Consider the following 17,158-nt stretch of genomic DNA (forward strand, 5'->3'; position numbering starts at 1 on the left):
GTTTGGACACTACACACGCGATATGCACATCTAACAGAAGGCCAACAGAACTAGTTTCCCTGAGGAGGTCAGGTACATTTGTGTTTCATAGACGTACTTTGAGTTTAATCCCATCCGAATCGAACACGCCTGTGTTTTTCTCACACAAAAACAGAACAAATTGCCTACTATTTTCTCAAGCATCCTCTGAGAAATCTAATCTCGTCTGGATAGGAATGTGCTGTGGTTTATTATTTTTTCGCAAGGTTGAATACCGAAACTAAAACTAAATGTGTTGTTGCATTGCCTAGTGCACCTTCATTATGGATTAAGGTGTTTTCCCCAACTTGCAGTGTAAAATAACAGTTGTTGGTTCAAGTAGTGCTGGCATCCCACCTGATGTAGAAAGAAAATACATTTTTGTTAATATTTTATGTGCTAAAAAGTGCACTTTCACACACACACACACACAAGAAAAAACGTTTCTAAGGCACATATTTCAAAAGGCCCACTTTAAACACACACACGCACGCACACACTTTCTGCATATTTCATTTTAGAGGACAAGAAATGCAAGGCCACTGCTTCACCTATGTATTTGAGCAAAACTATGCTTTAGAGAATGAGGTGAGAGAAAAAGTATAATGTTTGGGTTATTCTTATTATGATGATGATTTTTCGAAGTTGTAAGTAAAACAAAGATCAATGGAGTATGTTTTACAAGAAAATGTTGTCTTTATACTTAAGAATTTTATGCCTAATTCAATGTGTTACTAATTATTTGTGAAATTTCTAGCAATTTCTGAGTAGAACATTTCTACACGATTTTTTTAAAGTGTACACCCCATTCATTTATGTGCTTTAACTATTCCATCCATACAGAGCAGTGCACGTATCAACATCTCAGAAGGCTCGTGCCCAGAAAGAATCATCACCATCACGGGCGCCACAGAATGTGTGTTCAGAGCCTTCACTATGATCACAATCAAACTGGAAGAGGTCAGTACAACAAAACTGCTCTTGCATATACAATCATGCAGAGCAATAACCATAAAATGTGACATAAACATGCATTAGAGAAATGTTCCCATGAAAAAATTGGCCGTATTTGCTTCGTTAAAACATCTATTTATTTCTATATTTTTGTATAAATAATAACATATACAATTATTTTAACAGATGTCAATCCCAATGTATAATTACTTTGCCAGCAGTCTCTGCAAATAACCGACTTGGATCATTTCTGTTCGATTTGCAGCAATAAAGCTGTCAGGGTGAACTCCTTTGAACTATTTGAATTTCAGCAATTTTGAGAGATGGTTTGTAAGAGCAGCTGGATGAAACAGTCGTGGGTAGTTTTCTTATATCGTCAGTCGGTCCCATCGCAGTGGGGTGCCTATCTGTTGTAGGATAGCCTCAGAAATGTTATTTGAACCCCTACACGTTACGTTCCCTTGGTGATGCCAGTGAACGTTTACTGAAAAGAGAAATACAGCTCTCTGAAAAATGCTAGACGTCCTAAAATGCGATGGGACTAAACAAAAAAAACAAATATTTGAAGCTGATATACTTCAAATACTTTCTTGCCTGACGGCAACCAATGGTATGAGTTCGGAGGCGTGGTCTGTTTTGCCGAACAATGGCAGTCTTAACCCTTTCCCCGCCATTGACACGTTTTTCGGCAGTCCATGTTTTCACTGTTATACGGTAGGGGGCGCTCTTACGAATCTTCTGAAAGAGTACAGAATCTCCGGATCCAAAAACAAAGCAAAGAAAAACATCTTCATAAACCAGTGGTGTGTTCGAAATCATCCCCCTATACCCTCGTTCACTATTCCCTACATTACTTAACTAATATAGTCCACTTGAAGGAGTGAACGAAAACGAGTGAGTGAATCCGGTGTTTGCATAGATTGTGCTATTTAATAAACATTTGAAACTTAGCAAACTGGCAGCTCCAATAGTAATGAAAAGATGTATCTTGAACTCCGTCATGGAAACTAGCTTGTATACACCTTAATTAAATTATTAAATAATCTATTAAAGGAGTTCAAACCTGCCTAAATTTACCGAAAAAAAATGTCAAACCCAAGTGTTGATAAAAAAAAGAATGAATGAAGCTAGAATATAGCAGAGACTCTTCTTTCTTCTGATATACTGAGTGTAATATTCTGTGGACCATGTCAATTTTGTGAAAATGATAGAAAATGCTGCTTCTGACTGGCAACTATTTTAGTAAACGCTGGTGGGGAAAGAGTTAAGCTTTAAGTAAATTTGGAGGAAATTGTACAATGAAAAAGTTAAAGGTAAATACAAATGCAAATGCAAACCTGAAAACACACAGTCGTTTATAGAAACACATATTGATGCATCACACATTCATATGTATTAATAGCATCAGTAGAGTTATATAACTGGCAGTCAATGAGGTGTTTCTGTCTGCCTGAAGGATGTCAGCTCTACACCCACCAAGTAATAATGAATCTTCTCACTCCTGCTGAATCCATTATGTATTTGATATCCTTTCATAGAAGGCATGGAGCCATTCATTAAACATCTGTTAGGAATCTCCATGTCCGCCGCACAAGTCCGTGTGAAGAGTCTGAAGAGTGGGGTTCGTTTATGCCGAGAATATCATGTGCATTACTGGTTGAATTTTACAAGAAGCTCTATTGAGGTCTGGCCCGGCTTTGATCCAGAATGTTTTCGCTGCTCTTGCAGTCAGCTGAGAACACGGATGACATCTAAAAGCCATGTCTCACTGAGTTTTGGATGAGATATGATAGAATAGACAGTTGGGAGAAGACTGTGAAAGTCTAGACTTGAAAAAATGTCATGAGATACTAGATTCTATTCAATAATAATTGCACAAGGTTCTTTTGTGCGGAAATGTTTGCACATTATATTATTTGAAGGCCATATTGCCGCTGTTTATTTGTGGTACTACAACAACAGAAGGGAAATGAATGGCACTAAACAAGAAAATAATTCAATTCCTTGTGCTGCATCAGAATTTTTCTTTGCATGCTTTCAACCCAGTCACTGTGATTTTGCCAAGTAAGACATGTTCCTGGGTCCACATATTTTTTTGATCCTGGAACAACATTCTTGTCTGAAAATTTAGTCCTAACCCTATCCCTACCCCTTAACCTAACCCTACCTATAAGTTATCCCTAAAATCAGAGGGAAATGGTAGGTGAATAACACTGATGTAGAAGCACCTAACCCTGGTTGTAAGCCTAAACTTGACATAACTGAAAAATTGTCCCTCAAATATGATTGGTTGATTGAAATGTTGGTCCAGGATCAACAAATATGTTGATCCAAGAACAGGTTGCACTTGGTGAAATCAGGTTCTGCGTCACCGTGATTTTGCCAAGTAAGACATGTTCCTGGTTCAACATATTGTGTTGATTCTGGAACAACATTCTTGTCTGAAAATTTAGTCCTAACCCTATCCCTACCTCTAAACCTAACCCTGCCTATAACTTGATAGGCGATAGGTGAATAACTCTGATGTAGAAGCTCCTAACCCTGGTTGCAAGCCTAAACTTGACATAAACTGTAGACTTGTCACTCAAATCTGATCCAGTAACATGTACTTGGTGAAATCAGGTTCACCTTTTCAACCCTGAGTTGTTGTTGCATATGCTTTAGATTGCAGCTTTAAAACAGCTCCTTAGTTGCATCAGATCAAGAGACCTTACACTGTAAATTGTCATAAATTCTGGGCCAGGACCCGCTTACTCTACAGATAATATGCAAATAAGACAGAGTCAATCTGCTGAGTGTAATATCTAAATTGATATTTTATTATGGAGGGTTGTTAAATGAGACGAGAGGTATGACCGGTAAAGGGTTTGTGTGACGCCTAACATTAAGAATGAATCAGGGGATTTAGTCACCCTTATTAAGACTGGGGCATTATAATATCTCTACTAATTCTAAAGAGAAAAGGCTACAGAAAGCCACAAAGAAGGACAAGATAGAAATGGAGAATATAATTTGGAAATTCCTTCTCTTATTTTCCCCCTGAAACTCTAGCAAGAAAAGATGCACGGTTTTCTTTTTTTCCACCTCCCCTTCGTTCTCTGGAGGTTTCAGGGCGAGACGTTGAAAGAACACAACAACAGCGTCTTCAAACCCCTAGCGCTGATGGAAACGCTAAACAGAGAAGAAAAAGACTCGCTAGCTCTACTTTCCGAGACGCCATTTGAGGCGTATTCATTCTGCTCACGTAGGTGAGGTCTGGGTTGATGGGCAGAGAGACGGCACACACTATTTACATTTCAAACTCTGCAAGATTCCGGCTTAGCCCTAATTGATTGCAGCAGTGGTGGGCCACGATTCGGGCTGATATTTATTACCTGGTTTAATTAAAGAGAAAGCCTCTGAATCTGCACTGGCTGAATAATGGACGTTGAAGCTGATTTCTTGTAGTGCCAGGAATATAAGAGTGGAACACAAGTTGTCCTCCTCTGCTTAAAGGGATAGGTCAGCTAAAAATAAATTTTGGCATTCAGATTGTTGAGTTAAATGAAGGTTCTCATGTCATTTAAAAACTTCATGCAGTTTTTTCATTGAATGATTATGTGACCACATGTAAAGCTCTGAAAGGGATCAAATAACACCAAAAATGGACCATAAAAGTATCATAAGATTGTTTCATACAACTTGTCTTATGCAGACATTCAGCAAACTTCCGAAAACTTATTGACGGGGTTTTTTTTTTATGTAGTCCACCTTGCAAATACAAGTCACACCTTGATAGAGACAAGTGGGGATGACAGGTTGGTAAATATCATTTAATTCGGTCATAAAAATCAATGGGTGTCTTCGATGGCGGTGCAGTCGGCTATAACCTTTTGTTAGTGGGGACATCGATCTGCAAACTCTGAATAGAGAAATTGATTAAAGTGGCTTTGGTAAAGAACGTTTCATCAGATTGCAATCAAAAGCCATGAAGGGTCAGTGGTGCACAATGACATTTTCAAACCTGGGAACAAAGAATGTACGTTAACGATCCTTGTGAATTATGAGGACATCATTCAAATGGGAATCACCAGATTAACTCGTGGTGTGCCTCGAATCTTGTTGAAGAATGCCAGGCTCAATACTAAGGATTTTTTTTTTTCTTCTACTGGTCGGGCCAGTGGTTCTAATAAATAAGAGAATGGCACAACATTTTAGATAGTGAAATAACACAACTCTTAACTCCAACTTCGATAGCTCAGCAAATAAATATATTGCATATATACTTTTGTTTGATCCCATCTGGAAAATCCAGGTTAAGCCGATAGTAGCAGTCTTGGTAGAAGAAGCATATCAAATGGCCAGTTCCCTCAGGGAGTAACCTGGGGTTTAATCTCTTGTTCAAAGGGGAATAATGGTGATAGATTATGGATCACTGCTTGCAGGTTTAAACCTGAAACGTTCTAGTTACCCAACCAGATCTTTATCCTGGTTCCAAACCACCCTGAATCACATTTGCTCTTTTGAAAGATCCTTTATAAGTCACACCACAACTTTCAGTTAACACGTCATCCGTTCTATGTTTGGCCCTCAAGGACTTGGCTGCTCTTGTGGCGAATGGCACAGTCACTAGTAAGCCTCCAGTTACGCTGCGGCTGGTCATCCCGGCCAGTCAGTGCGGTTCCCTCATCGGCAAGGGCGGCTCCAAAATTAAAGAGATCCGAGAGGTGAGTGCTTTTCCATATCCTTATCTTTCTTTTCTCTGCCCCATGACGTCCATGTTAGGACTACTTGCGCTGTTGCATATTTCATGGGTTTGGATGCCGGTAAAAGCCCATTTATTTTACATTTATGGTCTCTGGGCTGTCAGGACGGTATGAGGTAATGGTGAATGGTCTGTCACGCTAAATTTGGAGTGTTCTGTAATGCAGTTGAAGGGGGGTGTGGGCAATGGGAAGGTTGTTGGAGTTAGGGGAATATAAAGTGCGTTAAAATAATCAAATCAATAGAGCTTGTTTTAAAACTGGGTTTGGTTTTTATTTGGTTGGAGGCTTTCAAGTTAGCAGCACCAGGTAAACAGATTTGTTGACGACCAGCTTACAACTTCTTTTAAAAGTGACCCATATCCGATATCTTCATTTACACTAAAAACTTGGCGAAACAACCAAAGGTAGACGTACTGGCCCGGAAAAGATTAGGCCGAAAAGGAAGTAAAAACGGCGTCATTTGCAATGGAGGCAGAGGAAATGATAATACAAGCGTTTGCTTTCGGCACCATCTTTAAAGGTCAGCAAAACTTTGGGTTGAGCTTTCGTGCAGGAGCCAATGCTGCTCTTGGTGGATCACCAACCCTAAATAAAGACGCCTGAACTTAAACATGCTAATCAAGGTCTTAAGGATTACTCGAAACTTTCAGACAGGTGTGTGGGAGCCAAACTCTGCATGAAGCTGGCTCTCCAGGAGCAAGATTTGACACCTGACCTATGTAAAACAGTGTACTAATGATCTGTTCTTCCGTTGTGTGCCAGAAAACAGGGGCTCAGGTACAGGTGGCAGGAGATCTGCTCCCTAACTCCACAGAGAGAGGCGTGACGATATCTGGCAGTCAGGACGCCATCATCCAGTGTGTCAAGCTCATCTGCACTGTAATACTGGAGGTAATTTGACTCCAAGCAAATCCATTTGGCTTCATTAACACATTTTTATGCATGCATTGGCCTTGAAAAACTGTTGTGGATGACTATTATGTGATATTCTTAATCTACAAGACTTCAAAGGCTTCTGCGCTTCAAAGACGGCACACTGGTTTCAGTAGTAGCTTCAGTGGCATTGAAAAGAATGGATACGATACATTTCTGTAGCCTAAACATATATTTTTATTGCTTTTTGCAGCTGTCACATACTTTTTTCAAAGATACTTGATCTAACTAACTGCACATTACAAATCATTACAGTAATGATTATTGAATGTGTTCTCTCAGATCTCCCACAGCATGAGATGCATTTCCTCTCAAATGGTTTTCTTTTGCACATAAATGGTTCAGAAAAAGACTTTTAGCGTTTTTTATTCAGTGGATTGTAATGCATGTGTCCTGGTCGTTCTGTTTAATTTTTAATGGACCGGATGAGGGCCAGATTGTTGACTGCGACACTACCCATTTTAGGAATCCTCAACTGTCTGCTCGCTCCAGGATGCAAATTATGCAAAGTAACCCAATGAATATTTAAAAATATTCTTTTTGTTAGGTTGAGCAAGCATGGGGGGATGTGCTTCACTGGGTTTTCATTTTATCTTTTTTAGGGTTTGGCCTTATTCTGACCTCTTGTATTTGGCATTTTGGCATCAAATTACTTAATATGAGCAGATGTAGTTAGTTAACGATAGTGATCTGTTGTTGTTTTGTGTAAGATGTGTTTTAAGATATTCTGATGACACCTTGTCTCAGAGGGCCAAAAGAGATTCAACAGTCATTTTGTAAAAGTATTTTATTATTTTTTGAAGTTATAATCTGGGTTTGAACAACAGGCTCGTAGAGTAGCATCATCAAAGAAACAAAAAACAAAGTTCGGCTGCATTTTCTGCATTGCAAGTTTTCCATCTGAGGATATCATGAGCAAGCATTAATAGCATTCTGAAATTATCTGGCCAAATGACTTCCTGTGAGAGGATAATGGTATGCTTTTAAGTGATCCGATGAAGAGCTGATCGATAAATGTTGCATTTGTGCACCGTGTCAGCATTTCCAGTCATTAAGGATAATATGACCAAATGACTCTGCTTTAGGTAAGAGAAACCTGTGGGTGAATCTGTATAGTCCTGATTTAAAGTTACCAATTTCTTTATTATATGTTTGCAGTCTCCTCCAAAGGGTGCTACAATTCCGTACCGCCCCAGTCCTGCTCCAGGGACAGTTCTTCTTGCTGGAAATCAGGTAAAAATACACATCAACATGGCATAATGTGGTTCTTTCATCAACTATACTAAGTGTCCCACTTTTCTTCTCATAAAAATCGCAACATTTAAAGGTGCACTATGAAAGTTTTTTTTGTTTTTTATTTATTCAAATGAACAAAATTGATTTGAGCAAGTCTCCTTGCCTTACCCCGATTCACAATGAATCTTCTTATAATATTGAAATATAATTTAAGCTGTCGGGTCATATTTTGCAGGAAGTGTCATCTTAACATAAATTGTCTTTGTGTGGTTGTCAAGTTCATACATTTTGTAACATTATCTATTTTAAAACAATTGTTTTCAATGAGTTAATACAACAGTGGAAGACTCGCATACTCAAGAGGTATTATTTATGTAAATGTTGACATTTGCTGTGATAAACTGAGCGCCTGTAACCACTGGTAATCTGGTAAACCTCAATCCATCATATCCTCAGCTGAAACCAAACTCACCTATACAATTCTCCACGATTAACTTGCAGTTTTAAAATTATTTGATGTTTCCTGCAATTGCAATTGTCAAGATTTAGAAATAAAAGGCTATTTTCGACCCTGATATCAGCTCTCTATTTTGAAATGGCGTGTCTGCTGTGAGATTTCAATGTAAACGCCCACTGCTGTGATTGGCTAACATCTTTACATTTGAAACAAGTATTACATGTGGAACTCATCCACATCTTGAAAACTTTTACTGTTTTTAAGGCCATTGCACACTGAGTCCGAAATTTTCATATGCGGTTTTTCGTATTCGAGATTCGGTGGCTCTGAATTGTCAAAACATCATTCAAACACCACTCAAACTGATTGCTACGGATGCGAAAAACGCAGAAAATCGAACCCGATTCGATTTTTTTTCTGACGGACGAAAGTTTCGGAGGCAGTGTGCAAGGGTGATTGACATAACGTGAGGTCGTATTTATTTTTTAACGTGCGAAAATTTCGGATGCGAATTTCGGACTCAGTGTGCAATGGCCTTTACTATTACAGCTTACGAGATTAACGAATCATGAAAAGTGTTGATTATAGCATTATATTTAGATCTACTACCCTGGCATGAAAGGTTGCAGCGATGAGCTTGTAGCCGACGACAGACATATGACTGTTGAGCGCTTGAATGCAGTGATCATTGCAGCTCGATTATTGCAACTCTCACGAATGCTTTCATCATAACTAACAGTGTAAACACGATGTAAATAAGAGTCGTTGATTATGATGGGTATATAATATAATCTTTCTGTATTTACTCACAATTTAAATAACAGATTTTTTTCATGCTACTGAGAGAAACGATGTCAAAGTTGCCCGTTTAGTCACTGGCTTGATTTACTGATGCATAAACGGCATTAAACGATTTTGAGACAAAGAACGTCTGACTGTACATAAATTACATCAGAATTCACAGATCAGGAAATAGAATTAACACGGTTATTTACATGTTGTGATATTACTGTCAGGTCCATATCTTACAGTAAAAGTCTGTTTTGCAAAGCCTGCGCCGAAATTATGACTGATCCACAGTGAAATGTACCCAATAAACAAATAAAAGACATTCACATAGTTGAAAATAAATAAGCACTTAGCATTAGGATCCTTTGGAAGGTCATGTTATTTTTAGTCCAGTGATCCTGTATCACTCTTCTCTTCTCATCTCACTACTGCTCCAGTGGGCGGGGCCAAAGATGTGATGATGTAGAAGTAGGCGTTGATTTGATTCTGTAGAGGCGGTCTTTCGTCACACTATTAAGTCCTAATGTGAATTCGAAATAAGTCGTTTTCTGAGCTTGGTTTCAATTTAAATTTAAATTTACAGGATGTTTTTAATTCATGATCCATTTAAGCTCCAACTTGGCAAACCTTTCATAGTGCACCTTTAATAAGCATTAAATGAATAGTTCACTCAAAAAAAAAAAAAAAACTTTTTTTTTTCATAATTTACTCACCCTCATGTAGTTTCATACCTGTATGACTTTTTCCTTCTGTGGAAAATAGGTGATATTTTGAATACCCCAGAGCTCTTTTTCCAGAGTACTGAAAGTGAATGGGTTGTCAAGCTACAAAATGACAAACCAATCACAAAAAGTGGCCCAGAAAGCGTGTACTATATTCCAAGTCAAATTTAATTTGGGGACGAAACTATATTCCTTCAAGGCCTTGTTCTCGCTGCACACAAATCTGATTTGTTTTTCAAATCCAGTCTTCAGGACTGCTGGTCCAAACTGACATTTTGCAAGGTATGAAATTGGAATCTATTTGTTCAGACAGTGTCGTCGATGTCTGCTACAGCTACAGCGATTGTGACAGTCATGACGTAGGTGTCACCATGATGCCAAGATAGGTGCTTCTTCTACAGAGGAAATTAGCTTTAAAGTTGTCATTGTGGATGTCAATTATGGCTTTACCAAGCATGAATGTAGTCTAGTCTACAAAAGAAAAGAAAAAAAAAGATTTTTTATGCCTGTGGGAACAAGGCCTAATTGTCTCAAATATAATTAATGGGATTAAGCAGATCCAAAAACATAAAACCCACCTGTAAATATGCTTTGTGCACTGAAAATATTTATTAATTTGATTCTTAATATAGTAGAGTTTCATAAAGCCCAACACAGCTGACAGCATGTTGCCTCCATTTCCTTTAATAAAACGAGGCTGTCCATCAATGAAGGGTGTTGGTGGGGGGCTGTCTGTGTTTATGAAATATTTCTGAAGCTTGCTTGTTGTGTGTGCTATTATAAATGTCATGGAGTGTAAGTATTGCAAACATGTATAAAGATGTTTAGTTCCATTTATTAGTTTACACGCTTATAAATGTGTCATGTTCGAATTTAAACCTGCAGCTAATGTACTAATACATATTGCGAAAAACCTCAATAGACCTTATTCAGTGTGAACGGCATATTTAATTTGATGCAAACGAAAAGCGAGGCTGAGGGATGGAAGTACCGGTACATTCAATGTCTATTCAAAGAACCTCATATGTGTAACACAAACTGAACAAATTTGTGTGCAAATAATTGAATTCATGATTGAATAAGTCCAAATTTGATCGAAATCCTTCGTAAAACTATTCGGCTATACTTTATTTTAAGGTGTCTTTGTTACAGTGTAATTATACATTTAAGTTCTGAGAAATATTAGTTAACAAAATGCACTTACTATGGGGTTAGTTGCAAGCAATTATGCATAATCTACTGTTATTGCTATAGTAGGTACATGTGTAACAAGGACACTGTCAAATAAAGTGTTACTAGCTATTCCTAACTAGGCTGTCAGATTTAATTGAATGGCCATTGAACAAACTGTGCTTCCATCCTTCACAGCCTTGTTTTCGTCCCTGTCAAATGAAGTATGCCGTCTACCCGGACTAAGGTCTATTGTTTCACTCTTTAATCTATCGTTTTCCCTGTTATTCACTTCACATAATTCTCTAACACGTCTCCCGAAGAGAGTGGAGAGGCCGTTATGTTTATTCATGTTGACACGGCTATTCATTATCAACACTCCTATGCATGAATAACAGTAGCATTAAGATCAATCAGGCTCATGAATATTCCTCACCATTATAAGTGCTTTGGAGTCTTTCGCCAATGGTGTAATTAATCGCAGTGGTAGAAACTTTGACGTGCATACTTATGATACATCGTCTGTTTGATATATTTATGTGTCTGTCGTAAAAAGAGCAAGATTAATGTCTAATAATGAAATTAATGTTCATTGCTTCATATCAGAGAACATCTTTTTTTCCCCCTTATTAACCCTTTTCTGTCTGTATTCAAATCACGCTTGGTAATGACAGCAGTAACAGCAAAATATGCATATTCGTAAGACTAATGAGTAATGACATGCGAATGAAGCCTTGGTTTGTGTCTCTGTCCCCTATTTGCCTTTTTAAGGTTTTCGAAACGTCAGAGTTTGCGTCTCACCCGCTTTTCTCAGTGGCTCAGGGAGGGCTGGATCTGCAACAAGTGAGTATTATTTATCCATGACGGATAATATAGGGAGCTGTGCTTCCCACTCTTTCTTTATTTGCCTCTTCCGCCCCTGCATGGAGATGGGAATTCTGTTCCCCTCTGTCATTCCTCTTGCCGCATGTTGCAGCCAGTGTCCTGCCCACTTGAGTAAGGGAGCGAGACTATACAGCAATTACTGTTTTTAGATATGAGATTGTTTTGCCATTTGGGCATGGCTTTACCCCTCGACCCACTGCAATTGTCTTGATTTTTGCAGAGCATTGTGTTTTGACTTGACTTTGTAAAGTTGTGTAAACTTTACAGGTATCAGGTAAACGGTGTCCCCCAAGGCTATGGCTTTGGTCCTATTGTATTTACAAAATTTAAGATTCACTATTTAAGAGATTGTTTACCCCAAAACAGTTAGCTCTTGTCCATACAACTATAAGCCCCCCTCCCCCTCCCCCTCATAAATCCATAATCCATAGTTTGAGTGAGGATCTGACCTCAATTTGAATTGTCTTGAATTTTCATCTCACTCCCCAATTTTGCAAACAACTTGGCTTTGAAGTGTGTAATTACAGGGCAGAAAAATATCACACTTTAAGAGGTGTTTATCACTGACATTTATGTTAGGAATAAACATCTATTCTTGATGTTTTACAGTTACAGGATTCTCTGCCAGTGTGGAAAGTTCATTTGAGGACACTATGATGGTGTGAATGACTGTTAATCTCTCGGTCTTTTAGGCAGACAATCATCAGTGTGTATGCGCATGTTTTACTATGAAGATTAACAGGAACGGTTGATAGCATCACCAAAACCCCAAGTCAGCAGTTAAACATACTGATGAAAGAATGTTTATCATAGCCTAGAGACGCAAAATATCAAGGCCAAAACTATTAAGCATGTGTTAAAGTAAAAAATTATCATTGGAAATCTATGATATTCCTTCCGCTGTGAAACGCAAAAGGAGATGTTTAGCAGAATGCTGTATTGTTTTAAATTTTTTAAAAGGCATTTGTTGTAATTTTCTTTTGTTTTGTTAGCATAATGCATATAATATGCCAATTTTGAATTTAGAAAAACATTTTCAGAAAAACAACTCGAATTTTGTTCTCCTTTACAGGAATATTTAGTTGTATGGAAAGCAACTGCATACATATTAAATAAATCATCCAGTGTGTTTTGAGAGTAAAGTAATAATGACAGAATTTTCATTTTTCGGTGAACTATTCCTTTAAGTGTCAGCCTTCTCTGACTAATGCTGATGTGAAGGCTAAAACGGGGAACCATGTGACCTTCCAATACACGCACTCTACTTGGAGAGCTGTAAGGACGAGGTGTCAGGCCCGAGCAGTGACATTCTCTTAAACGAGCGGAGATAAATGCTGTCTGCCAGGAGACGGGACTGACAACATCACCACGGCTCTCGCTAATGAAGGTCCCACGTACGTGTGTGTGTGCATAAGGATTACGCAGCGTTAAGTGGCTCAGCCAGGCGATTAATGCTTTTCTACATTATTTACGAGCGTTCTGAGCTCGGTGAACAGGAAGGAAAGAAATAATAAGGAAATTACTAAAAATGATAGAAGCTTCGCCTTCCCCTTTTTCGCTACCTTAAGTCCTTGGACCCTGGTAAGCACATGTACGTTGCCAAGCATTTGGAAGCATTGTGTTACATTTTAAAATAATAGTTTACCCAAAATAAATTCATGTTTATTATTATTATTATCATTATGTAGGCTACTCACCCTCATTTTGTTTCAACATGACAACTATGATTATGTCAGTACTTCCACAATAGCCAATCAGAGACAAGTCTACAAGGAGACGGAGCAACAGAACTTTTGAAATGGCGACCGTGAACCAACAAGCAGCTGTACGGGTGTGGTGGAGATGAAAGAATCGGACATAAAAATCTTTATAATGTCTCCTCATATGAAGTCCACAGCAAGTTGCCGCGATACAGTATCTATTTTGTTTACATCCGCTTCTTCGTGAGATTGCCTGAGGTGCTAAATCTGGCATGATAATCTTAAGAATATCTTGTAGTGTGTAATACACCATGATTTTCAAATCTTGTTGTGTGTGCTGGTTTGAGATCTGAAAGAAGAAAATCTGTTTAGATTCTCCATATGTGCGTGATGCAACCAGATTTCCCAATCGGTTAAGATTTAAAAACTCCTGTAGTCTGAGCCCGGCTTTAGCTGGACCTTCTGATCTTTAAAACCCCTTTTTTGTGCTCCATGGAAACAAGCAATTCATATTTGTAACATTTTTAGCACACATTGAAAAGGAGGCTAAACAATAGAGATAGCAAGACAAAATGGGAGTATACCAGAGACATTGAAGGGTAGGGGTGGCAGTCACGTAGAAGATTCTGAGCTCACCTCCGGAGACAAGCTAAATCCGTCCTGACAAAGAAAGGTCATGTTTTGCCCCCTAAACAACGTTTTCATTGAGAACTGTGACCAATCATTTTCATTAACGTGGCTCCCAGAGACACAAACTAGGGTTGCTCTTCAACATGGACTGCCATTTCTGCCTCACTGATCTTTTTATTTTATTTTCCATTTTATCCTCCCTCGGTTTCTTTCTCTCCATCTCTCTTCCACGTGTTTAAACTTTTAAACAGGCTTATGCAAGAGAACCTCTGGGACTAGCACGTAGCGTTCTCTGTAGCTTTTGCGTCTGGCTATTTGGCTTCTTATTCTCTTTGATGCAGAAGCCTTGATTCAGAGATCTTCTAGTTTCACATCTGTCCCCTTTCGACAGTTTTTGAACTATGAGAGTGAGTGTGGTGGCGGCAGAGACCCCCTAGTTCTGGACTAACCAGACGACAAGTGCCCGAAAACCCCTCTAGAATCAGCCAACAGATCAGCAAAGACAAGCTAACAAATTCAGGCTGGAATGTACATATATCTCAATGCATATTTATAATTTAGTAACTCATCCCGCCTTGATGAACAACAGTATGAAAAGTATATGCATGTTAAGTTTCAATTACAAATTGAAGTCAATGTCAACATGAACTGGCTGGTCTAACCCATCTATTATTTAATTTGTGTCATTTCTAAGTAAATTGTATATTCTGTGAAAGAAAACAATGTTGGGTGAAATGTTTTATATTTTAGTAAATTCTGATTTCATGTTGAGTTTAAAGACAGAACAAACAACCCTATTAATGATTAGGGTCAGTGAGAAAAAAGTTTTACATTACTAGTCTTGTGGTGAACAAAAATTTGCTTGTCGTGGTAATCTTTAAAGGGATACTCCACTTTTTTTGGAAATAGGCTCATTTTACAACTCGCCCAGAGTTAAACTGTTGAGTTTTACCATTTTTGAATCCATTCAGCCGATCTCCGGTTCTGGCGGTACCACTTTTAGCATAGCTTAGCATACATCATTGAAGTGGACAAGACCATTAGCATTTAAAAAAAAAAAAAAAAAAAGTGTTTTGATATTTTTCCTATTTAAAGCTTGACTCTTTTGTAGTTACATCGTACACTAAGACCGACGGAAAATGTAAAGTTGCGATTTTCTAGGCTGATATGGCTAGGAACTATACTCTCATTCCTGTGTAATAATCAAGAAACTTTACTGCCGTACCATTAATACAGCAGGCGTAATGATATAACAAACGTAGTCCCGGTCACGTTGAAAGTTACCGAGCTGGGGACTATTTTCAGGCGCTGCGTCATATCATTACGCCTGCTGCTCTCATGGTACGGCAGTAAAGTTTCTTGATTACTACGCAGGAATGAGAGTATAGTTCCTAGCCATATCAGCCTAGAAAATCGCAACTTTACATTTTCCGTCGGTCTTAGTGCACGATGTAACTACAGAAGAGTCAAGTTTTAAATAGGAAAAATAATCGAAACTCTTTGGTCATTTTTTTGTTGAGAAATGCTAATGGTCTTGTCTACTTCAATGATGTATGCTAAGCTATGCTAAAAGTGGTACCGCCAGAACCGGAGATAGGCTGAATGGATTCAAAAACGGTAAAACTCGAACAGTTTAACTCTGGGGGAGTTGTAAAATGAGCCTATTTCCAAAAAAAGTGGAGTATCCCTTTAATCAAAACTTGACAATATGCTTCCCCTTTGGAATGGCATTCCTTCTCTGATGATGCCAGTTTGACAGCTTGGGTTGTATATCTTTAACAGCTCCCCTCCAACCGTCACTCTGCTGCGAGCGAGGGATGGAGAGGAGGTGCGCTAAAATAAAACCCTGCCCTCTATTCAATATTCAGTTCCACTTGGAAATATGTAAAAACACTGAAGTTAAGTCGGTTGTAACTTCCAGTTATTCAGAAAAATCAAACACTGCAACAGAATTACCCTGTTTCTAGTTTTTTAGTTGTTTAAAATAACTATGAGGATCTTTAAAAGAGAATGGTTGAATACGATGTTCTCCATTATAACACTCTCCGCTATTTCTTTTTCAGGCTTATACTGTACAAAACCAATATGGCATTCCACACTCAGAGGTAAGAAGCTTTAGAGAGAATTTCTGAGAACCATCCTCATACTGCATAACTCCCATTAGTCGAGTGTCCTTTTGTGAAGTAAATGAGCCTGTTTTACACTTGTGAATTAATTAAATGATTCAATACTCAGCTGTGTCTTCTGATAAGAGTAATAAAACCTTTTCATTAGAATGAAGTGACATTTCCCTTCCGTTTTTCTTTTATCTCAGTTGGCCAAGTTGCACCAGTTGTCCATGCAGCAGGGTCTTGCCCCCATGGCTCAGCCCACGGCCACCCAAGTTCTGTCCGGTATGTTTTGCCAATCCAAGTCTCTTTGAAGAGGAAGATAAGGGGTTGGGATGGGTTAGACAGTGGCTTAGACTTGTCGCCACCTTACTCACACATGCAGGACTTCCATTTTTCAAGGTTCACATGAATTAGTAATTTGGTCAACGATCAGAGTTAATTCTTTGAAAAAGATCAAAAGTGATCTGACTCGGTTTCAAGGCCAGGAACAGTGCGAATGAAAAGAGAAGTAGGTTTTTTTGATCACTCAGTTAAGTTTGTAGTATACTGAAGTGGTTTAAACTTCTTATAAAGTGAACTTAAGTGTGAAAACACCCTATATTTACCCAGGAGCACAAGTCTGCTTTAGCAGTGGTAAATCTCTGTGTACAGCGATTGTGGATGTGACACAATTCCACCAGAGAACTCAAGCTAGTAGATTCAAACAAACCTCCCAAAGACCCATAGGCCACCCATGTTCAAGGTAATACACCTGAGCTCCATGGAGCATATGGCACATGCAGATTACAGCTGCAAAAACGGGGCCAAA

General features: G+C 38.5%; 2 protein-coding genes across 4 annotated transcripts in view; one reads left to right on the forward strand and one right to left on the reverse strand.

Annotated features, from left to right (window-relative positions):
* Window positions 1-17,158, reverse strand: part of rbm15b (RNA binding motif protein 15B) — a 270,324-nt gene that overhangs the window by 223,468 nt on the left and 29,698 nt on the right. The window lies entirely within an intron of this gene.
* pcbp4 (poly(rC) binding protein 4) overlaps window positions 1-17,158 on the forward strand; it is an 80,357-nt gene that overhangs the window by 55,189 nt on the left and 8,010 nt on the right. For 2 of the 3 annotated variants that reach the window (XM_056260578.1, XM_056260580.1), the window contains exons 5-11: window positions 862-978; window positions 5,547-5,678; window positions 6,480-6,608; window positions 7,809-7,883; window positions 11,796-11,867; window positions 16,303-16,344; window positions 16,554-16,632. In XM_056260578.1, the coding sequence (XP_056116553.1) occupies window positions 862-978; window positions 5,547-5,678; window positions 6,480-6,608; window positions 7,809-7,883; window positions 11,796-11,867; window positions 16,303-16,344; window positions 16,554-16,632 (646 nt within the window). The remainder of the gene's footprint in view (window positions 1-861; window positions 979-5,546; window positions 5,679-6,479; window positions 6,609-7,808; window positions 7,884-11,795; window positions 11,868-16,302; window positions 16,345-16,553; window positions 16,633-17,158) is intronic. The other variant, XM_056260579.1, reaches the window with a different exon arrangement.

The sequence above is a fragment of the Rhinichthys klamathensis genome, unplaced genomic scaffold (genome assembly GCF_029890125.1).
Source record: "Rhinichthys klamathensis goyatoka isolate OS25496 unplaced genomic scaffold, OSU_Roscu_1.1 h1tg000009l_1, whole genome shotgun sequence".
Lineage (NCBI taxonomy): Eukaryota > Metazoa > Chordata > Actinopteri > Cypriniformes > Leuciscidae > Rhinichthys > Rhinichthys klamathensis.